The 24,582-nt window shown below is 47.6% G+C and overlaps 1 protein-coding gene across 2 annotated transcripts in view; it reads left to right on the top strand.

Moving 5' to 3' along the window:
* Positions 1-24,582, top strand: part of wdfy4 (WDFY family member 4) — a 292,745-nt gene that overhangs the window by 5,525 nt on the left and 262,638 nt on the right. Inside the window, exons 3-8 of one of the 2 annotated variants that reach the window (XM_038782904.1) lie at positions 3,429-3,644; positions 6,067-6,368; positions 11,009-11,129; positions 14,053-14,162; positions 20,104-20,256; positions 23,556-23,745. In XM_038782904.1, the coding sequence (XP_038638832.1) occupies positions 6,114-6,368; positions 11,009-11,129; positions 14,053-14,162; positions 20,104-20,256; positions 23,556-23,745 (829 nt within the window). In that variant the 5' untranslated portion in view covers positions 3,429-3,644; positions 6,067-6,113. Of the gene's footprint in view, positions 1-3,428; positions 3,645-6,042; positions 6,369-11,008; positions 11,130-14,052; positions 14,163-20,103; positions 20,257-23,555; positions 23,746-24,582 lie in introns of those variants that run through there. The other variant, XM_038782905.1, reaches the window with a different exon arrangement.

Here is a 24,582-nt window from a genome sequence, read left to right as displayed (position 1 = left end):
TTTTTAATCGCGGGGTCTTGCCCGCCCAAACAAAGCCAGTGATAACTTTGTTAACCCTATTAAAAAAGTTCCACGGAATAAAGAAGGGGAGACACTGGAACACAAACAGGAATCTTGGGAGGACCGTCACCTTCACCGTCTGCAACCTCCCAGTTAATGACAACGGGAGCGCGTCCCACCTCCGAAAATCGTCCTTCATTTGGTCTTTTAGCCGGGCCAGATTTAATTTATGCAGCTGGTCCCATTCCTGCGCCACTTGAATGCCTAGATACCTAAAACTTTCCCCTACCACTCCAAATGGCAGTTCCCCCAATCGTCTCCCCTGTCCCCTTGCCTGGATCGCAAACATCTCACTTTTCCCCATATTTAGTTTGTACCCCAAAAACCGGCCAAATTCCCCCAGAATCCTCATGATTCCTTCCACCCCCTCCACTGGGCCCGATACATACAGCAGCAGGGCGTCTGTGTAAAGCGAGACTGTGTTCCACACCACCCCCCCTCCCCCCCTCCCCCCCGGACCAACCCCTTCCAGCCCCTTGAGGCTCTCAGCGCTTGCTATAGAGCCAGCGGCTCTATAGCAAGCGCGAACAACAGTGGGGAGAGGTGGCATCCCTGTCTCATCCCCCGATGTAGCCTAAAATAGTCCGATGTTGTCCTATTCGTCCGTACGCTCACCACAGGAGCCTGATATAGCAACCTGACCCAGTCATTAAAGCCCCACCCAAATCCGAGCCATTCCACAGATAATTCCATTCTACCCAATCAAAAGCCGTCTCTGCGCCCATTGCGACCACTACCTCCACCTCCCTACCTTCTGGGGGAATCATGATCGCATTTAGCATTCTTCTTACATTGGACGCCAACTGCCTTCCCTTAATGAACCCCGTCTGGTCCTCCCCAATCACGTCCGTAACACAGTCTTCAATCCTAGAGGACGGAATTTTGGCCAGCAGTTTGGCGTCCACATTGAATAGGTATATCGGCCTGTAGGACCCACACAGCTCCGGATCCTTATCCCACTTCAACATCAGCGAGATCGTGGCCTGTGACATCGTCGGGGGCAGCACCCCTCTTTCCCTTGCCTCATTGAACATCCTCATCAACAGCGGCCCCAATATCCCAGAGAACTTTCTATAGAACTCCACTGGGTACCCATCCGGCCCCGGGGCTTTGCCCGACTGCATGGCCTTCAGACCCTCCACTATCTCTTTGATCCTGATCGGGGCCCCCAGCCCTTCAACCAGCTCCCTGTCCACCTTCGAGAAATTCGGCACTCCGCCTGTAGCCTCTGCTGTTCCCTTAAAATCCCTGCCTCTGGGGTCTCCGCATACCTCCTGTCGACTGTTGTATCTCCTTTACCAGTCGGTCCGTCTCTGTCCTGTCTACCTTCTCCCTCTGGGCCCGTATCGAGATCAGCTCCCCTCTAACCACCGCCTTCAATGCCTCCCAGACCGCCGCTGCCGAGATTTCCCCCGTGTCATTGACCCCCAGGTAATTCTGAATACATTTCCTCAACCGCCCGCACTCCTCCTCATCCGCTAAAAGTCCCACGTCTAACGCCGAGCGCGGGCGCTGATTCTCCTGGGCCATGTTGACGCCATCGAGAGACGCGACGGTGTTTACGACGGCGTCAACACTTAGCCTCAGGATCAGAGAATCCCGCCCATCATACTGAACAAATATATCTAGCGCCAGTGTGAATTGCATAGATGTGAAGTGAACTTTTTCTTCACAGAAAATGACCTACTGCAAGGGAGGTAGGCAGCATTAAACATATCTGACAAGACACGAGTTTTGTTGGCTTGTCAACAATTCGAGGAAACAAGGGCTCAACTTTTTTTTGATACAGGGAAATTTTACCACAGAATCTGACATTCAGAAATGTACTTTTGCAAGAGGTCCTATGAATTGTACTGTTCCCTCCAAGTTCCCCTCAGCCGCAGATAGGCCCAAATCTCACTGCTCCCCCTCACCTCTGAAGTTAAAAGGCGGGCGCGCCCATTCCAGTTTCCGGTTTGAAAACGCCTGCTCAAGACTTAATGCCCGAGGGATGAGTGCCACCTTGCAACTTGAAAGATGTTGGAACAGTTTTGACATTAGAACCCCCCCCCCCCCCCCCCCCCCTCCTTTGCTCACAAGATATAGGAGCAGAATGAGGCCATTTGGCCCATCGAGTCTGCTCTGCCATTCGATCAAGGCTGATCCCAACCTGGACGTCCTGCCCATTCCCCGTAACCCCTCAACCCATTACCAATTAAAAATCTGTCTAACTCCTCCTTAAATTTACTCACTGTCCCAGCGTCCACCGCACTCTGGGGTAGCGAATTCCACAGATTCACAATCCTTTGGGAGAAGTAGCTTCTTCTCAACTCCGTTGTAAATTTGCTACCTTGTAATGCCATCCGAGACGACAGAAGGAGGACACTCGGCCCATCACAATAATAATAATCTTTATTAGTGTCACAAGTAGGCTTACATTAACACTGCAATGAAGTTACTGTGAAAAGCCCCTAGTCGCCACACTCTGGAGCCTGTTCGGGTACACGGAGGGAGAAATCAGAATGCCCAATTCACCTAACAAGCACATCTTTCACGACTTGTGGGAGGACACTGGAGCACCCGGAGGGAACCCACGCAGACACGGAGAGAACGCGCAGACTCCGCACAGACCCAAGCTGGGAATCGAACCTGAGACCCTGGAGCTGGGAAGCAACAGTGAACATAAGCACTAGGAGCAGGAGTCGGCTTAATGGCCCCTCGAGCCTGCTCCGACATTCCATGAGATCATGGCTGATCTTTTGTGAACTCAGCTCCACTTTCCGGCCCGAACACCCTTAATCCCTTTATTCTTCAAAAAACTCTCTATCTTTATCTTTAAAACATTGAATGAAGGAGCCTCGACTGCTTTGCTGGGCAATGAATTCCATAGATTCACAAATCTTTGGGTTAAGAAGTTCCTCTTAAGCTCAGTCCTAATCACATTGCTACCCACTGTGCGTCTGTGTCGGCTGGATGAAAGGGCTATCTGGTTTGTCCCTCCTCCCCTCCCCCCCCCCCCCACCTCACCATCCCTGCTAATTTCTCCTTTTGAACTCCACGTCCTGTTCCCTTCTGAAAGCTGTTGTTGAAACCGTTGCATTCCATATCACGAGAACTCACTGTATAAACGAACAAAAAAAAAATCTCCTTATTCCCTTCTTCCTGCTCCTTCCATTTGCCGGTTTTACTTTTCCTCTTGTTGCTGACCTGCTGTCAGTGGTAGATTTACATCTGAATGTAAACCTCATACCGCCGTGCAGCTGAAGATTGCAATCGCGGAGAGCAGTGATTCGATAATCATTTGCTCAAAAGAACTTCTGCAAAGTTGTCTCTCTCTTGATTGTAACCTAACGTCAGCCCACATTTTCATCTACTTCTCCTTTTATCAGGAAGTGAGCCACATGACTTGGGTCCCTGATCGTGATTCACTGGTCAAAGTCCAGGCAACGGAATGAGACAAAATAGATTCTCGTGGTGCTTTGGTGAGGATAGCGTTGTCTGATTTGAGAGTGATATGAAGCTACGTGTTTGGGGCAAAGTTACGAGTGCAGACACTGGAGGTAGCAGGAGATTTTGAATTTACTGCGAGCAGTACTTAGAGAAAGGTAAGTGCTGTTACTGCTCTCGGTCTTGTGGCTCTTCACTACCCCAGCAACTAATGATGGGCAGTACGGTAGCACAGTGGGTAGCACTGTTGCTTCACAGCTCCCGGGTCCCAGGTTCGAGTCCCGGCTTGGGTCACTGTCTGTGCGGAATCTGCACGTTCTCCCCGTGTTTGTGTGAGTTTCCTCCGGGTGCTCCGGTTTCCTCCCACAAGTCCCGAAAGACATGCTTGTTAGGTGAATTAGACTCATAGTCTCATAGAGCACACAGTGCAGAAGGAGGCCATTCGACCCATCGAGTCTGCACCGACCCACTTAAACCCTCACTTCCACCCTATCCCCTTAACCCAATAACCTCTCCTAACCCTTTCTTGGTCACTAAGGGCAATTTTAGCAAGGCCAATCCACCTAACCCGCACATCTTTGGACTGTGGGTGGAAACCAGAGCATCCGGAGGAAACCCACGCAGCCACGGAGAGAACATGCAGACTCCGCACAGACAGTGACCCAGCGGGGAATCGAACCTGGGACCCTGGCGTTCTGAAGCCACAGTGCTGATCATTTGTGCTACTGTGCTGCCCGACAATTGGACATTTTAAAATCTCCCTCTGTGGACCCCAACAGGCCCCGGAATGTGGCGATGAGGGGCTTTTCACAACTTCATCGCAGTGTTAATGTAAGTCTACTTGCGACAATAAAGGTTATTAAATTAAATTAGATAAGCGTTGCACCTGTGTGTGCGGAGATTGTTTCACACAACGTGGCACTCACACAACAGGAAACACATTCAACTGCAAAAAAGATTTAATTTAATAGAGAAATAAACTTCTGTAAATTTTATTTTTGCAACATTGTCGCTGAGTTTCAGGCCTTCAGTGATATAAAGAAGTGGTTTTAAGTGTTACATTTGCTTTCGATTATTTATCCTTCTGACATGCCCTATGTTTTATTGTAAGGTGACTTATCACATTGTGTGCGATGCACGCAAATGTGATGGTGATTATTGGTGAGCTTAATGGAGATGGGGTTGGTGCAACTTAAAACATTCAAAGCATCTTAAAGTGTTTTCTGCAGGGTTTATATATGAAGGGAGGCTTCCCTATGGGAACCAGGTATTTGGGAATTCCCCCAGCCCAGCCCGTGATGCTCCAGCCATTGTAACTAGGGGCTGGTTTAGCACAGTGGGCTAAGACAGCTGGCTTGGAATGTAAAACAAGCCCAGCAACGTGGGTTCAATTCCCGTACCGGCCTCCCCGAACAGGTGCCGGAATGTGGCGACTAGGGGCTTTTCACAGTAATTTCATTGAAGCTGACTTGTGACAATAAGCGAATATTAATATTAATTAATACAATAGCACAGGCTGCAGGTGACTCTAAAGATGGGGGACCAGTCAGAGGAAAGTCAGGGGGGATAAGGTGTTGGGAGAAAGGGTGACACATTGCAGGAGGGAGGAGAATTATGTGTGAAGGCCATGTGTGCCATTTTGTGCTGTACACCTGATGGGGATGGTTCTGCCCCGGCGAGCGACAAGCAGCAGAAAACCTAACTTTCGCTTGAAACTGAGCTGGCTTCCTATATTGCAGCTGTTAGTCAAAAGCGAAAGCCGCCATGCTTTCCGAGACTGCTCCCCCCGTTTGTGTGTGAGAGAGAGTGGACTGGTGGTGGTTTAACCTGAGGGTCAGCACACCTTGGGCAAGGGGGCAAGGTTTTTTAAAAAAGATTTTCCAATTGAGGGGCAATTTAGCGTGGCTAATCCACCTGCATCACAGAAACAGGCCCTTCGGCCCTCCAAAGAACAGCACAGATGTGCCATGGATCGAACCTGGGATCGAACCGCGATTCTCGCCGCTTGTGAGGCAGCAGTGTTTTTTAATAAATTTTAGAGTACCCAATTATTTTTTTTTTCCAATCAAGGGGAATTTTAGCGTGGCCAATCCGCCTAGCCTGCACATCTTTGGGTTGTGGGGGCGAAACCCACGCAGACACGGGGAGAATGCGCAAAATCAGTGACCCAGGGCCGGGATTCGAACCCGGGTCCTCAGTACCGTAGGCAGCAGTGCTAACCGCTACACCACGTGCCACCCAGTGAGGCAGCAGTGTTAACCACTGCGCCACCACAGGCAAGGGAGAAGGTTGAGAAGATGTAGCCTTGGTGGGTAACTTCAGCCAGTACGGGAATTGAAACCGCGCTGTTGGCGTCGCTCCGCATCGCAAACCTGCCATCCAGCCAGCTGGGCTAACTGACCACCACCCCCCCCCCATGTTAGTACAACTCAATTGGCTGTAAAGCATTTTTGGACATTCTGAGGTTATAAAAGGGATTGCATGTAAGTCTTTTCACTTTTTTAATAGGCTGTGGGTGATTGCCTCTGTTTCCTGCTTGTGGTGAAATCTAGGTGTTTTTACACTTTGTCATGGACACAGATTGAAAACTCTTCGTCTCTCGCTGCGGGAGGCAAGAGCCCGCGCAGATGGAGAAAGATATGGACAGGTCGAAGCAGCCGGCGCGATACATCGAACCGTCGCAGCACAACGTAACCTCCCCACAGGCAGGGGGGCAAAATGCAGGGAGCCAGCCGGCAAGACCCAAGGAGCAACAGGACACCAACGCCACAGCTCTGGGACGTCTGGAAAGGCAGCTCCCTGATTATCTCCACTCACTTCCACATCTCGCCCAGGAAGAGAAGCAGAAAGCCTGGAACGAGCTCGTCTCTCTCTTCCTGCAGGTACGTATGTTCCTTTGGCGTGATGCCTTCCACTTTCAATACACAGTGGGCAAAGAAAGCCACCAGTTAGTCTGCACTTGGTATTAAAGCAGGAAGGAGGTTTTACAGGAGGAAGCTAAGATATAGTGAAATTGTGTCTTATGTGTTTCTGACCAAACTGAATCAGTTCCATCAATGTGTGTGTGTGTGTATTTAGGTAAGTGTACGCATATTCTCACAGAAATGTGCGTGCAATTATGACATTCAAAACAACAAATCTATGGATGCTGGAAATCAGGGGTTGGTTTAGCTAGGGGCTGGTTTAGCTCACTGGGCTAAATCGCTGGCTTTTAAAGCAGACCAAGGCAGGCCAGCAGCACGGTTCAATTCCCGTACCAGCCTCCCCGGACAGGCGCCGGGATGTGGCGACTAGGGGCTTTTCACAGTAACTTCATTGAAGCCTACTCGTGACAATAAGCGATTTCCATTTTTCAGTTTCGTTTCATCTGAAATAAAACAGGAAATGTTGGGAACGCCAGCAGGTCAGGCATCCTCTGTGGAGAGAAACAGTGAGCGGGGTTTTTCATCCGTTCACAACGGCAGGATCTTCCGGCCCGCCGACAGTGTATCACCCTGCCGGGGATTTCCCAGCGTTGAGGGGTTGACCCGTTATCAACGGCGAGACCAGAAGATCCCACTACCGGCGTGGAGTGCTGCTCAGGAAATCCCGCCCAGTGTTAAAGTTCCAGGTCAATGGGTCTGATGGCAGGACGTTGACGCAACACATTTCTCTCTCCTCAGCCTGACCTGCTGAGTACAGTATTTCCGGCATTTTCGATAAGTAAACATATTGTCTGAGATTCCTCAGTGATACTGAAATTCCCCAGTGATTCTGAGATTCCTCAGTGATTTTGAGATTCCTCAGTGATACTGAAATTCCCCAGTGATTCTGAGATTCCTCAGTGATTTTGAAATTCCCCAGTGATTCTGAGATTCCTCAGTGATTTTGAGGTTCCCCAGTGATTCTGACATTCATAGAACATAGAACATAGAACAGTACAGCACAGAACAGGCCCTTCAGCCCTCGATGTTGTGCCGAGCATTGTCCGAAACCAAGATCAAGCTATTCCACTCCCTGTCATTCTGGTGTGCTCCATGTGCCTATCCAATAACCGCTTGAAAGTTCCTAAAGTGTCCGACTCCACTATCACAGCAGGCAGTCCATTCCACACCCTAACCACTCTCTGAGTAAAGAACCTGCCTCGGACATCCCTCCTATATCTCCCACCCTGAATCTTATAGTTATGCCCCCTTGTAACAGCTACATCCACCCAAGGAAATAGTCTCTGAACGTCCACTCTATCTACCCCCTCATCATCTTATAAACCTCTATTAAGTCGCCTCTGATCCTCCTCCGCTCCAAAGAGAAAAGCCCTAGCTCCCTCAACCTTTCCTCATAAGACATATCCTGCAAACCAGGCAGCATCCTGGTAAATCTCCTTTGCACCCTTTCCAATGCTTCCACATCCTGCCTATAATGAGGTGACCAGAACTGCGCACAATACTCCAAATGTGGTCTCACCAGGTGAGATACCCTCAATCACGACACAGGAGAGAAGATAGATGATTCAAAGGCTTTAATCATCTGAGAACTGTACAGCAGCCGAGAAATGTGCTCATCACCCGCTGCCGAGTGAGCCTCATCTTATATACCGTTTCCTGGGGGTCGAGCCAGAGGCGGAGTCCCCCAGGGTTCCAAGCCCGGTCTTAAAGGGCCAATGCATTAAAGGTAAGGTACTGTTATAGCAGCTACTGATAACATTCATCACACCAGGGTCATGTATAGTTGCAGCATAACCCCGCGGCTCTTAAACTCAAGCCCCCTGTAATAAACGCTGACACACTATACGCCTTCTTCACAGCTCTGTCCACTTGAGTGGCAGCCTTCAGAGACCTGTGGACATGAACCCCAAGATCTCTCTGTTCCTCCACATTCCTCAGAACCCTGCCGTTGACCCTGTAATCCGCATTCAAATTTTTTTCTACCAAAATGAATTCCTCAGTAACTCTGACATTCCACAGTGACTCAGAATCCCCAATATTTGAGATTCCCCAGTGATTCTGAGATTCCCCAGTGATTCTGAGATTCCCCAGTGATTCTGAGATTCCCCAGTGATTCTGACATTCCTCAGTGACCGTGAGATTCCCCAGGGTCTCTGAGCTTCCCCAGCGATTCAGCAATGTGGTTGGAGAGGGGTGCAGGGTGGATTGTATCAAGGTACAGATCCAAATTAACCACCTGATTCCAGGTTTGTTATCCCTGGGTTTTCTGATCTAAACCAAGGCTGAAGTGGAAATGTTGGACGAGCTTTGGCTGCCTGATTTCTTTTTCTGATCTTTATTGAGATTCTCCTGCAGGCATGTTTATAAATGGGAGAGGGGTGCTTGGGTTGTGTTCACTATGATGCCCCTACAATTGAAGACCAACCCACACTTGCTTTAACTTTAACAATGGCCACTCGCACACTGCAGCATATCTACCTCTGAAACCATACCCAAGCATGAGACACCAGCTTGACAAGAAGGAAGAATTCAGTCAAACAAGTACTCAACAAAGAGGCCATTTCAGAGGGCATTTAAGAGTCAACCACGTTGCTGTGGATCTGGAGTTATATATAGGCCAGACCGAGTAAGGATGGCCGATTTCCTTCCCTGAAGGACATGAAGTGAACCAGATGGGTTTTTACCACAATTGACGATGGTCATATTAGACTTTAAATTCTGGATTTGTACTGAATTCAAATTTCAAATGGTGGGATTCGAACATTTACCCGGATTCTGGAATACTGGTCCAGGGAAAATACCACAGCAGAAATGTTGAGTACTGACTGTTAATCTTCTCCTCATATTTTATGATCGATGAAGAATTGGTGTTTGTGGTGTCATTGTTGTCCATTTTGTTGATTTACTGACAAATTCTTGGGACACTTTTTATTGCGTCAATTTACCTAATGGGCGGTTGGTGGAGGAATCTGGAACGAACGAGAAGGAGGAATTATGTTATTAACGGCTCTAAGCCACACAGCACTAAACTAAGGGAAGTGGTGACCTCAGGATGCTGCTCTTTCAGTGCGGCCAAGACGTTGTCTGCAGGTTGTCATAAACTCTGGAGGCGTGACTTCACACCCACTTTGAGGAGCTCAGTTGGTAGCGCACCCTCCCCTGAGTTTGGAGGCTGTGGGTTCAAATCCCTCCCCAAGACTAGAGCAGAGAAATCTCGGCTGACACTCCAGTGCACTACTGAGGCAAAGCAGAAGGAGGCCATTTGTCCCACTGTGTCAATGTTAGCCCTTTGGCCGAGCTATCCAATTAGTTCCACTTACCGCATAGCCCTATCAAGTCTACTTCTTCAGCTATATATCCAATTTCTTATTGGACGTTATTCCCCAACAATGTATTCCAGATTGCTTCATGAACGTAGTTCTCCTCTTTTTGATTTAAATTTAAATTTGCATCCTCTGGTTACTAACTTTTCTGCCATTGGGTTTGCAATGGACGTTTCACACCTGCTTAAGCTCAGCACGGTCCAGAACAGTGGCACTTAGCGTTACAAGATTAATCTGGTGCCAGACACACAGCAGGAAAATGGCGTTATCTATTATCAAGGCAAAATATCACGAACGCTCGATTCCTGAAAGGCAAAAAGAAACTGCTGGCCATGCTCGGCAAGCCAGACAGCTTTTGTGGAGAGGGAGTTGTAGAAATAATGGCTGAGATTTCTCAGTGCCCCACCCCCTCTGCTGCTGGAGCTGCCGTGGTTGGGAATGGAATTATGGGGGGGGGGGCAGCCAAAAGTACATTGAATTTTGGCGGGACTGTAAAATGCAGGCAGCGGGCAGGATTGGAAACTCCCGACCGATGTTTCAGATCAGGCCTGAAATGTTCTCTCTCACTCCCCCACTCTCTCTTTCTCTCTCTCTCGCTCTCTTTCTTTCTCTCTCTCTCTATCCCTCTTTCTCGCTCTCTCTTTCTCTCTCTATCCCTCTTTCTCTCTCTTCCCCCCCTCTCTTTCTTTCTCTCTTTCTCTCTCACTCTATCCCTCTTCTCTCTCTCTCTTTTACTCTCTCTATCCCTCTTTCTCTCTCTCCCCTCTCTCTCTTTCTCTCTCTTTCTCTCTCTCTCACTCTCTCTTTCTTTCTCTCTCTCTCTCTATCCCTCTTTGTCTCTCTCACTTTCTCTTTCTCACTCTCTCATTTACTCTCTCTATCCCTCTTTCTCTCTCTATCTCTCTCTCTTTCTCTCTCTCTCTCTATCCCTCCTTCTCTCTCTCACTTTCTCTTTCTCTCTCTCTCTTTCACTCTCTCTATCCCTCTTTTACTCTCTCTACCCCTCTTTCTTTCTCTCTTTCTCTTTCTCTCTTTTACTCTCTCTCTATCCCTCTTTCTCTCTCTCTCCCTCTCTTTCTCTTTCTCTCTCCCTCTCTCTCTCTCGATCCATGCTGCCTGACCTGTTGAGTGTCGTTCAATTTGACTGTCTCAAATGTTGAGGTTGGGGATCGCAGTGGTTGACTTCGATTCATCACCCGGTTGAAATGTAGTGTGACGAATCCACGAGTGCTAGGCTTTCAGTAATGTTGTTATTCTTATCATTCTTCACCGCAGGCCTTCGACCATGATTCACCTAATTGGATGACGATGTCCCCGTGTGTTTTGCCATTTTGTGTTGAAGCCTCCAAAGTAATGGTGCAGACAATCAATGAGAAATTGGCTGGTAAAGCAGGAGGTAACTGTGATTTACTGAACCAGTTGGCAATTGTTTAATTTCTACTGATTCCTGGATTATCCACGTGCATGTTTTGTCAGGAGTGGTTTCAAACATGTTCGAGAGTTTGACCCATTGGCTGAAGTTCCAATTACGCTTGAACCATTTCCCTTTGTCCCATCTGTGGCGGTTGTGCCTTCCGTCATCTCGGCCCTAAATTCCCTCCCTCAGCTTTGCCACCTCATTCTCCACCGTTAAGTCACTCCTTTATCTTACCTCTTTGACCAAGCTTTTGGTCACGTGTCCCAACATCACCTTCCCATAGCGCTCCTGTGAAGTGCTTGAGAGGCGTGACTCTATTGAGGGGGGGCAATCCTCAGATAAGTTCTGTTATGGTTGTGGTCATCATGGGGGCAACGTCGTACTTTGGCCCTTGAGCCAGATCATCTACACTGGAGGGGGCACAAGTCGATGTGTTTGCTGCTCAAACGCTTCACTTTAGCCGGCAAGGTCTATGAACGGTTGGCACACATGTTCCGTGCCCTGGGCTAAACAGCTGGCTTGTAATGCAAAACAAGGCCAGCAGCGCGGGTTCAATTCCCGTACCAGCCTCCCTGAACAGGTGCCGGAATGTGGCGACAAGGGGCTTTTCACAGTAACTTCCTTGATGCCTACTTGTGACAATAAGCGATTATTATTATTACGTGGAACTCCCTCGCGAACGGGATTGTCATTTGACAATCTGTCCCTTGGCTTGCAGGTACTGAATTGCAAAGTTAATGACCACTTGTCAAGCATGGGTTAGGCAGTGCATCCGCCCCTGGAAATCCCTGACATTTTTTTGGCATCTTAACACCATACCCTCCAGGTTTTATATCGCTCCCATTTTCACAGATTGCAACCTCTTATTGTGGGGATTTCAGACCCAAAGGAAAGGTTCTTTGGGGAAAAGACTGAATAATGAAGCCAACTCATCCATGGTCCAGGGACAGGGGACAACCATGCCATTATCATCTCTTCAAATGCTCATCCAATTACCTTATGAAAGACATTATTGAATCTTTTTTATAGTATTTCATGGAATGGATGCATTTATTGCCCATCCTTAATTGCTCCTGAGAAGGTGGTGTTGAGCTGCCTTCTTGAGCCGTTGCCGTCCATGTGGTGTAGGGACACCCACTGTGCTGTTAGGGAGGGAGGTCCATGATTTTGACCCAGCGGTTGTGAAGGAATGGCCAATATATTTCCAAGCCAGGGAGGTGAGTGTCTTGGAGGGGAACCTCCAGGTGATGGTGTTCCCAGGTATCTGATGGTGGTCGTGGGTTTGGAACGTGCTCTCTGCCTCCAGCACATCCACTCAGGCTACGCTTCACATATTGTAGGCACTTGCTGTGTAATAAAAATAAATCTTTTCTCATGTTGCCTTCAGTTAGATTCATAGAGTTTTACAGCACAGAAAGAGGCCCTTCAGCCCATCGTATCTGTGCTGGCCATCAAGCACCTATCTTTTCTAATCCCGTTTTCCAGCTGGTCCATGGCCTTGGAATCAACGTGGAATCAATCTATTGAAACTCCTCTGAACTGCCTGCAATGCAGCTACATCCCTTCTCAAGGGGACCAAATCGGTGCATAATACTCCGGGTGAGGTCTCACTAATGGCTTGTACAGTTTCAACAACACCTCCCTACTTTTATAACCTATTCCTTTCGCAATAAATGCCAAACCTCCATTTGCCTTCCTTATTGCCTGGTATATCTGCACACTCGTTTTCTGTGATTCATGCATGAGGACACCCTGATCACACTTTTTCCGATCACCTTAAATTTGCGTCCTCTGGTTCATGAACCTTCTGCCAGAATAAGAAGTCTTACAACAGCAGGACGAAGCCCAACAGGTTTGTTTCGAATCACTAGCTTTCGGAGCGCAGCTCCTTCCTCAGGTGAATCGATCAAAACTCCTCTCAACATTCTCTGCTCTCGGGAGAACAACTCCAGCAGTCCACATTGTTGGAGTTCTTCACCTTTGGAACCATTTTGGTAATCCTACCTGCACTCTTCGCATGAATAACAGCGTGCGTTGTGCAGAATTGGACTCAACACTGGGCCCCAGTTGAGTCGATTCACCTCAGTATCCTTAAAGTGAAGTTTATTAGCGGGAGCAGGGCAACTGGAGCCACAATCAGAGTTGGTAGCTTTCACACCAGCATGTCATGGTCTTAGGATCACCAGTAATGAAGGACTGACTGTTCTCCTGGTCTCTCTATCAATGTCCAAATTGAAACAATTGACCATTGAATCGTAGGCGATCCTTATCACCTTATTACCTGGGCTCCTGAGAAAGTTATCAGGTGACTACACATCTGTCTTAAAACCTGAAACAGTGTAGATTTGTTCAAAATCTAGTGTTACATCAACATTGACTCAATCAGATTCGGGAGCTTTCTTACCATCACCTTGTTAGAGAACTTCATAAAGACCCAGATAATATAAGGTGAGAGCGTGTTGTTTTTTTTGAACAGTGCCAAATTTACACAATGTTCATTTAAGTGATTCACGGATAAGGGGGGGCAAGGTAGCACAGTGATTAACACAGTTGCTTCACAGCGCCAGGGTCCCAGGTTCGATTCCTGGCTTGGGTCACTGCCTGTGCGGAGTCTGCACATTCTCCCCGTGTCTGCGTGGGTTTTCTCCGGGTGCTCCGGTTTACTCCCACAGTCCAAAGATGTGCAGGGTAGGTGGATTGGCCATGATAAACTGCCCTGAGGTTAGGTGGGGTTACTGGTTTATGGGGATGGGCTGGAGGTGTGGGCTTAAGTGGGGTGCTCTTTCCAAGAGCCAGTAAAGACCTGATGGGCCGAAAGGCCTCCTTTTGCACTGTAAAATCTATGAATCTGTGATTATTTAATCATTTAGAAAGAGCTAATTTTTTGATATCCTTGTGACAGAGGAAGCACGAATCATTGTTGAGGAGTTCCTCCGATGTAGCAGAGATGTGGGAAGCAATGAAGGGTGGCAGTTATTAAAAACAATTCATCTATTAGCAGCCGCTGACTCAGTAAGTAGAAAAGAGAACTTGTGGGTTCTGTGTACTTATTCATGTTTCAATAAGTAAATAACACATGGGGGAAGTCATATAAGATATAGTCCTTATGGTGATTCATGCTGGACACGGTGTGCTTTTGTGTTCCATCACAAGGTAGGTCCTGTGTTTACCTTTTAGGTTCTCAAAGTGGCCAAGTTTATTTGGTACTGTAAAACTATATTGATGAGCAGTGGGCAAGAAAACACCTTTTGCACTGGAAGGGAATTCCACCCGAGGATTTTCATTCCCAGAGTTGGAACAATTCCCAAGTCGGGACAAATAGCTCCAGAAGGCCGGAGGGGGATTGGCTGCCTGCTGGGGTCAGGCCCACTCCTGCTCAACCAGTGTGGGTTTGTTTAAATGGCTCACCTCAGTGCTCTGGGGCTCGCTCCCAGTTGTGATAGAAGTAGGTAAGCGACCTTGTCCTTCCCCCATCACCTACCCTCAACACCTCAAACTTACTTCCTTGCACGATGAAGGCCAATTGCCAACTCCTGCTCCTGGTTCCTATGTTTCTATGTAAATCATTATTTTTATTAGGAAAATATGAAATAAGTGCTTAGAGTTGAAGATGAGATGTTCATGTTTAGAATGATGCTTTTGATTTTGTCTATTTGTGTTTTATTGATGTGTTAGCTTGGCCTGCGGGTGGCACTGCCACTTCTGGGCCAGCAGATTATGGGTTCAAGACTCGCTTAGGATTTAGGTGTGTTATCAAAACTGCTGCTTCATGAGAAAAGGCGATAAGCTGAAACCCACCATTCTGATCGACATAAAGGGCGGGATTCTGTGATCCTGAGGCTAAGTGTTGACGCCATCGGAAATGCCGTCGCGTTTCTCCACGGTGTCAACATGGCCTCAGGATCAGCAATACTGGCCCCTATAGAGAAGAAAGGAGGCCCCCGGCCAGAGAGGCCAACCCACCGATCGGTGGGCCCCGATCTTGGGCCAGGCCACCGGAGTCCTCCCCCCCCCCCCCCCCCCCCCCGGGGTCGACCCCCCGCCCACAGGCTGCCCCCCGACCCTTCCACGCCGAGTTCCCGCTGGCTGACAGCAGGTGTGGACGGCGCCAGCGGTACGCGGCCTTTTTACGAAGGCCGATCGGCCCATCTCGGGCCGGGAATCGGCGGACCGACCGCGTAGAGCGGCCCCCGACCGGCGCCGCGCCAACCACGCCGGCGCCAGTGGCGCCGATTCTCCGCTCTGTGGAGAATCGCGTGCCATCTTCGGGGTGGCGTGGTGCGATTCGTGCTGGTCGCGGGGATTCTCCGGCCCGGCCCGGCCCGGGCTGAGAGAATCCCGCCCAAAGATCTTGTACCATTATTGGTATGATCCCAGTTCTTGTAACTAGTCAGGAAGATCCCAGAATGGAACCCTGGCTCAAAAGACCGTAACTTTTACTTTCTTTTAGGAAACGTGGGGGAACAAAGTCCCGATTAGTTTTAACTAGGAAAGGACATTTATGAATAACAATAATAATAATATTATGAGTGGCATGGACAGAGTGGATAGTCAGATGGTCTTTCCTGGGGTAGGAGAGTCGAGCACTAGGAGACATAGGTTTAAAGTGGGTGGGGAAAAGTTTAGAACTGATGTGCGAGGCAAGCTTTTTTACACAGGGGTGGTAAATATATGGAACGCGCTGCCTGGGGAGGGGGTCGGAGCAGGTACGATAGCGGCATTTAAGGAGCATCTAGACAAATATATGACTAGGGTGGGGATGGCAGGAAACGGACTCCGTAGGTGCATACGGTTTTAGTTTAGGCAGGATGGGTAGCGCAGGCTTGGAGGGCCGAAGGGCCTTTTCCTGTGCTGTATTGTTCTTTGTAATCTTTATTAGTGTCACAAGTAGGCTTACATTAACACTGCAATGAAGTTACTGTGAAAATCCCCAAGTCGCCACACTCCGGCGCCTGTTCGGGTACACGGAGGGAGAATTCAGAATGTCCAATTTCTTAAAACTATGTTTGTTTTCCTAACATTACTTATAGAAGAGCAGTGAATTCCACCAGTGCCCTTGGCAAATATTTAACCCTCAATTATCACATTCAGATTCAGGGTAGCTTGTCATATGGTCAATATTTAACCTTCAGTTAACATGTTTGAATTTAGATTAACGTGTCCCTCTTCTCATTGCTGATTATGGGAGCTATCTGTGCATATATTCAATCACCTGTGACCTACAAAGTAACACTGGGTACACTTCAAATGTAATTTATTGTGACCTGAAAGGTACTATATAAATGCAAGTCCACTATTTGGTAACTTAGGTGCTGGAGGATGAGTGATGTTTTGGTGTGTTTTAAGTACAGGTTGTTACAGAGGTTTGATGATATTTAACCTTGGACACATAGAACATAGAACATAGAACAGTACAGCACAGAACAGGCCCTTCGGCCCTCGATGTTGTGCCGAACAATGATCACCCCACTTAAACCCACGTAACCCGTATACCCGTAACCCAACAATCCCCCCATTAACCTTACACTACGGGCAATTTAGCATGGCCAATCCACCTAACCCGCACATCTTTGGACTGTGGGAGGAAACCGGAGCACCCGGAGGAAACCCACGCGCACACGGGGAGGACGTGCAGACTCCACACAGACAGTGACCCAGCCGGGAATCGAACCTGGGACCCTGGAGCTGTGAAGCATTGATGCTAACCACCATGCTACCGTGAGGCCCCTACACATCTTCCTCACATGATAAGAATCCTGACCCCCATAATACAGGACAACATACCCTGCATATATTGTTAATTGTATCTCTTATTGGTTGATTAATTTGGATTTATTGTCACGTGCACCGAGGTACAGTGAAAAGTGTTCCTCTGCGTACAGTCCAGACAGATCATTGCATCCATGAAAAACATAGGACATATGATAGATACGCAATGCAAATACAAAGACAGGCATCGGGTGAAGCATCCGGAGTGTAGTCCTACTCAGTAGAGAAGATGTGTGGAGAGATCAGTTCAGTCCATAAGAGGGTCATTCAGGAGTCTGGTAACAGCGGGGAAGAAGCTGTTTTTGAATCTGTTAATGCGCGTTCTCAGACTTTTGTATCTCCTACCCAATGGAAGAGATTGGAAGAGAGAATAGTTTGGGTGGGAGGGGTCTTTGATTATGCTGCCCGCGAATCTTTGTAGTTTCTTACGGTCTTGGGCCGAGCAGTTGCCATACCAGGCTGTGATGCAGCCCGATAGGATGCTTTCTATGGTGCATCTGTAAAAATTGCTAAGAGTCAATCTGGACACGCCGAATTTCCTTAGTTTCCTGAGGAAGTATAGGCGCTGTTGTGCTTCCTTGGCTGTAGTGTCGATGTGGGTGGACCAGGACAGATTGTTGGTGAGTGCACATCTAGGAATTTGAAGCTGTCAACCATCCCCACCTCGGCATCATTGATGCAGAATGGGGTGTATATGACACTTCGCTTCCTGAAGGCAATGACCAGCTCCTTAGTTCTTCTGACATTGAGGAAGAGATTGGGTAACATATTTCAACATTGTAAACTAAATTTAGGTTCCGGTGCACTGCAACACATGCTATCAGCCCTATGTGGCTGGGACTGTTTCGCGTGACACCTTTTAGGTAGGAAAGCCATATGCAGAACCATCAAAAGGTGATGGCGGGGTTAAGGAAGCTGAAGGGACAGTAATACTAGTTTCTTAAATAAAAGCAGTAAGGGCTGGAAAAACTCAGCTGGTCTGGCGATCTTATTTACACCCAAAGTGGCTTCAGACTTGGCACGAGTGACTTTAACAAGCAGCCAAAAGAAACGAGGCAACCGTTTTGGCTTTTTAGTGCACAATATGCTGACAGTGTAACTCCTCTGCCAGCCAGTAGGAGGTGCTCAGTACTCATTTGTTCGACTGCAGTGATAATAGCTGTGTCCTTGGGTTGTCAAGTTTAACAATGGCAAAATTCCGCATGAAGCAATTAATTGAGAAATATCTCCTACCGATTGCCTGTGAGCTTTCAGCTTGAACCAGGCCTCAAGTAAGATTTATAGCTTTCAACTGTGGAAGCATCGTATGAAGGAAGTGTATTACTGAGCTGTTTATACTCAACATGTGTTTTTATCATGCTTTTACAAGCCCTGTACAGCATTTTAGTTGAGAAGTGTTGGCAATTACTTTAAACATGAACATTATCGGAGGGATAGTTGTCGAACCTTGAACTCTAACTCTCCTTCCTTTTGCTTGGAAGGTGGGCTTTGCTGGCAAGACTGGCATTAATTACCCACCTCAAGTTGTCTTTTCTTTGAGCCTCTGCAATACAAACTTAAGAGGGCAATTATATGTAACCTGCTTTTTAAAAAGATTTTATTTGCTTTTAACTGAGTTAAAACTCTCAAACTGCAATGGATTCAAACTTGGGCTTTGTGGTTGACTGAGATCGAGCTCAATAGCAGAACTGTTACAATATTGTTGTTGAGGAAATAGTTCATACACATAGAACAGTACAGCACAGAACAGGCCCTTCGGCCCGCAATGGTATGTAAGATAATGAGAATAATAGAAACTCTTGCCCACTATTTCAAGTCAAATTATTGTCACAGACAAACGAGCCATAATTTGGTAAAAGACTAATTCAAGGCTCAAATTAGAAAGCATGTCTTCGTTACATAGAGAGCATTCAGTATCCTGTAATGCTCATGATGGTGAGGAAGCAAAAACTGAAGTTTGGAATAGATTTTGAGATAGCATTTTTTGAAAGTTGGGCCGAATGGCCTCCCTCATCTTGTAGTTACCTTTTACATTTGTAACTTTGGGCATAATCTAATTAATGATAGCTCTTGGCGTACTGCAGCAGATCCCAACCAGACCTGTACACAAAACATCGTGTGCAGCTTTCGCTGTGGCACAGTGGCCTTGTATAATGGGCAGCTGGACACTTGCACTATTAGTGAAAATAATGCCTTATGGTTATACATGGAACAGTCGAGATGATTTGGCTTTTACTTTACGCATGAATATTACCAGAACGACGGCTGACGAAACTTGAGCTCTCCCTCCGTTTGAGAGAGGTCACCCAGTCCGTGATGCAGTCCAGGCGGCAGTCAATGAGCTCTGCTTAGTGAAGGACCTCGTACCGCATTTCTCCAGAGTTACACCATCTCTCAAAGCTCCTTACCTCAATGAAGCACGCTGGAAACCCGGCAGTCAATTCACTCAAAGCAAGCTCCCAGAAGCAGCAATGTGATAATGACCAGATAATCTTGTTTGTTGGTTGAGCGCTAAATATTTGGCCAAGACATCGGAGGCAACGCCCTTGTTCTTCCTTGGAATCGTGCCATGAGTTTGTTGAAATCTCAGCCAAAAAATGACATCTTTCTCAGGAATGCCGCACACATTGGCGACTGCAATGTCAGGCTGCATTCTGTGCTTATTGATGTTTCTTTCCAGTACAGTACCGGAAAAGGAAAACTAATCTGAATCAGCATTGGATTCTACTGGTCAAATGTGAATCATCGCTACCTGGGTTTTGCAAATGCTATTTCCAAGCCAAAAATTCAACTTACATTTGAATCCGAGCCAGAGTTAAATGGTACAGCAGTTCCAGCCTTTGAGCAGGAAAAATGTCTGATCACCAAAGATAGTCTTTCCATCTCATAACAGGACATATCTCAAAGTCCCGTTTATTTTTATTAGCAAAGTATAGTTTTGCAGTTGCGTTCTGTTGATTACGTTCTGTGAAATGAATGTGGTCATTGAACCCCCTCTCGATCCTAAACTGTGTCCCACTGCTTAACAGATTCAATTTGGAGCTTTATACATAATTAATATTTAATCAGCCGGAATAGTCTGACTCCAGTATAGACTCGATGATGAAGAATAAGATAAAATGGAACGCTCTTTACCCAGTAATGTAAATAATCCATATTTTACCCCCTCTCCCCCAATTTGCAGGAAACACTGAATTGCATCGGGAAAACGGGACTGCCCTTGATTCTTTTAAAATGCCTCCACCTCTTCTTTGCTTTCCCCTCCAAAAGCGGGGCTGGAATAGCAGAATCACAGACGCAAGACGAGAGCACGGTATTCCAGGAAACCATAACGCATGTAAGTTGCAACTTCCACTCGAGACCTTTGCAGCACCTCCAGCTGGAACACTTTGTGTAGTTCACACGGCAAATATATTGTGCTCAGAGTGGACAGAAGCTGCTGAGGGAATATATGTGCATGTTCTTCTTTCAACCATCTGGCCCCTCGAAATTTGTAAATTAAGATATAACCGCACAGAATGCCTGTACAATATGCTTCTGCACATTTGTACAATATGAAAGAAGGAATCAAAAGTTTCAGGTGTTCAATGTTCTCCTCTTGAAACTTGTCTTTCAATTGCTCATTGAGTTGCTGTGCGTTTAAAATATTTTTATTTCTGATTTCTTGCATTCATTTTTTTTCTTTGTGTTTTTTTTTGTTCGATTGAAAATGCTCACTTTCGACCCAATTCTTTTTTTTGTTGCTTTTTCACGTTAGTCTTAAAGGACTAGACTTTCAACTAATCCGACTGGGCATGTGGCAGGCGTCGTGGAGAAGCTGCCCATCCGAAAACATTAACTTTAGTGGAAGTCGTTGCTGGGGTGAAGGCAAAAGCTCTCTCACTGATTTCTTAGATGGCAAATCTTTCTGTTTATTATTTCATGAGGGCATCGCTGGCAAGGCATACATTTGTTGTCCATCCCATTGGCTCAGTCATTTCAAGGACCAGGGGCGAAATTCTCCGACCCCCACGACGGGTCGGAGAATAGCGGGAGGGCCTTCCCGACATTTTTCCCGCCCTCCCGCTATTCTCCCCCCCCCCCCCCCCCCCCCGCCCAACTCCCGACACGAATCGCTGCCGCCGTTTTTTTACGGCCGGCAGCGATTCACAGCTGTTCGATGGGCCGAAGTCCCAGCCCTTTACGCTGTTTTTACGAACGGCAAACAGACCTGGTCTGGCCGTTCGTAAAAACGGCGGGAACAACTTGCTTTTATAACCATGGCACCGATTGGCACGGCAGAACCACGGCCGTGCCAAGGGTGCCATGGGCCCGCGATCGGTGCCCACCGATCGCGGGCAGCGGGCCCGATGCCCGCGCACTATTTGTCCTTCCGCCGCCCCGCAGTATCCATTCGCGGGGCGGCTGAGGGGCATCCCGGCCCGCGCATGCGCGGGTTTCGCGCAAATACGTGATGACGTCATCCGCGCATGCGCGGGTTGGAGTCTTCCAATCCGCGCATGCGCGGCTGATGTCATATGACGCGTCAGCCGGCGCTAACTCCGGCAAGCGGGCTTAACGAAATTCGTTAAGCCCGCGATGCCGGAGCTTGCGGCGTCGGGCTGCTAGCCCTGACCGGGGACCAGAATCGGTTCCCGGTCGGGAAGGGGCGCGCTGGCATCAAACCCGCCCGGGTTTGACGCCAGCCTTACGATTTCTCCCGTTTTGGGAGAATCGCGCCCCAGGTTTGAGACAAATGTGGGCCTGGAGTGACATATAGACCAGACCAGATAGAGTTGGCAGATTTCCTTCCCTTGAGGGCATTAGTGAATGAGATGGGTTTTCACAACGATCGACGTAGATTAGCTTTACGTTCCAGATTTATTAATTGAATTTAAATTCCAGCAACTGTTGTGATAAGATTTGAACCCATGTAGAATTAGCCTGGGCCACTGGATTATTAGTCCAGTGACATTACCCCTACACAACAATCTCTCTGCAATTGGGCTGTTAACTATATCAAACAACAATCCCTTGAACTTTGCAAAAGACGTGTGTCACCCCCCTCAAGCCAAGCAAGTGTGAGGTATTCAGACAAATAAATCTCATTTAAACTTACTGTTTCATGATTATATATTTCAAGTGGAGTTCAATCAAATCACTTTGTAAAATAGTTGATCAACAACATATTGTTTGCTTTGACCTCTGCCTTGCCAGTTGATTGATGTTGGGGGGGCAATTGTATTTTTGTAACTATGTTAGCGTGACCCCTTTAAGGGGGCGGGCTCTATGGATCATGTGATTGGCTTGGGAGCAATCGCGCAGGGGCACACGACCAATCCGCTGCGTGTTTTGTGGCGATGTAGAGGTCCGGCAGCGGGATTTACCGGCCACGCTGTTGTCAAGGGGATTTCCTGGTGACTGCACCTCTCGTTGCCAGGGAATCTGTGCGCCAAGGTGGGACTGGAATATCTCATCGGCGTGATCAGCCGGTAGATCGCGCCCATAGTGTTCTGTGCCTGTTACTTGGCTGCCTTTGTTTTTCATCAATACACCGCTTTGCTAACTACTGGAAGCCTCCTGTGTATGTCTCAAGCCACCACAGTAACTCTCTCCTTGTCAATCCCAAAAATCCACACACATCCACAGAAAATCAGAACATTAAATGTAAAGGGGCTGGTTTAGCTCACTGGGCTAAATCGCTGGCTTTTAAAGCAGACCAAGCAGGCCAGCAGCACAGTTCGATTCCCATACCAGCCTCCCCGGACAGGCGCCGGGATGTGGCGTCAAGGGGCTTTTGACAGTAACTTCATTGAAGCCTACTCGTGACAATAAGCAATTTTCATTTCATTTCATAAAGTTAAGCCATAATAGGTGGAGGCAAGAAAATATTACAAGACTGGCATTGTGACACACAATGTTATTATCTGAATTGATCAGCAGAAGTGCATACCATAAGACCACAAGGTATAAGAGCATTATTAGGCCATTCGGCCCATCGAGTCTGTTCTGCCATTCAATCATAGCTGATATGTTCCTCATCCCCATTCTCCTGTCTTCTCGCTATAACCCCTGATCCCCTTATTAATCAAGAATACCAGAATTATGCTTCAGGTGCTGTTACGCACAGGGCTACAGACCAAGAGCTGGAAGGTAGATTTAGACAGAATAGATCTTAGCTCATAAGAACTAGGAACAGGTGTCGGCAATTTAGCTTCTCGAGCCTGCTCCACCGATCAATACGATCGTGGCTGATCACGTCCTGACCTCAACTCATCCGTTCTGACGTTCCCCGTAACCCTTCAACCCATTACCAATTAAAAATCTGTCTAAATCGTCCCAGCATCCACCGCACTCTGGGGTAGCAAATTCCACAGATTCCTTTGGGAGAAGTCGGTCCTCCTCAACTCCGTTTTAAATTTGTTACCTCTTCTCCTGAGACTACAACCAGACAAACTAACCTTTCCTCGTTGTTTTCTAATTTCATTTCCGAACTGCACTTTCTATTCCTTGCTTCGCCTTGTTTGACAATAGAATTTGGGCCGAAGTATTCATTACTGCAGTTAAGATGCGGCGTAACCTTGCTGTAGCAATACCTTTCGAGGCCCCCTCGTGCATTTGAAAACACTGAGCCTCCCCCCCCTTCCTCTCTTTCAGATCATGCTGTACTTGTGCAGCCAAGTTTCTGCTGTGGAGGCAATGGTTCAAAGCGATGACCTCAGGTGTCTGATTTTAACAGTAGCCTGCCAATGGGATCAATGCAATTCCTGCTGGAAGAAATATACAGGCCATGTGCTGAAAGCAATTTCAAAAACACCAACTAAAAGTATCGTCAGATATTTACACGGTGGGTGTGCACTGTTCTTTATCAGTATGCGTGTTGTCAGCACCTTTTTTAACAGATATTATTTTACAAATAAGAATGGAAGTGCTCGGTTATGCAACTAAAATGACCCTGCATACAACTTGAATGATTGTTTCATTGAAGTCTGATTGATGTGATCAAAGGATTAAGATACACCTGTGTCTCCACCATTCTTCCTCATTAGCTCCTCTATTTTTTTTCCACCGCACCAGGGACCCTGGTTCGATTCCCCGCTGGGTCACTGTCTGTGCAGAGTCTGAACGTTCCCCCTGTGTCTGCGTGGGTTTCCTCCGGGTGCTCCGGTTTCCTTCCACAGTCCATAGATGTGCAGGTTAGGTGGATCGGCCGTGCTAAATTGCCCCTTAGTGTCCAAAGGTTAGGTGAGGTTACTGGGTTATTTGGATAGGGTGGGGGCGTGGGCTTGGGTAGTGTTCTCTTTCAGCGAGTCGGTGCGGACTCGATGGGCCAAATGGCCCCCTTCTGCACTGCAGGGATTCTATGACTCTATGAAAGCCTCGGCGTCAGCTCATTATGGAGCAGATTTTAAAAGAAAATTTAGAGAACCCGATTCATTTTTTCCAATTATGAGGCAATTTAGCGTGGCCAATCCACCTACCCTGCACATCTTTGGGTCGTGGGGAATGAAACCCACACAAACACGGGGAGAATGCGCAAACTCCACACGGACAGTGACCCAGGGCCGGGATCGAACCAGGGACCTCGGCGCTGTGTTGACGTCTCAGAAATGGAAAATCCCGTCCATTAGTTCTGTGCTTAGTTTGTGGCAAGAAACACTAACAGCTGATTTCTATTTGCTAC

The sequence above is a fragment of the Scyliorhinus canicula genome, chromosome 22, assembly GCF_902713615.1.
Source record: "Scyliorhinus canicula chromosome 22, sScyCan1.1, whole genome shotgun sequence".
Taxonomy (NCBI): Eukaryota; Metazoa; Chordata; class Chondrichthyes; order Carcharhiniformes; family Scyliorhinidae; genus Scyliorhinus; species Scyliorhinus canicula.
The sequence above is the reverse complement of the archived record's forward strand: the minus strand, read 5'-3'. Positions and strand labels throughout refer to the sequence as shown.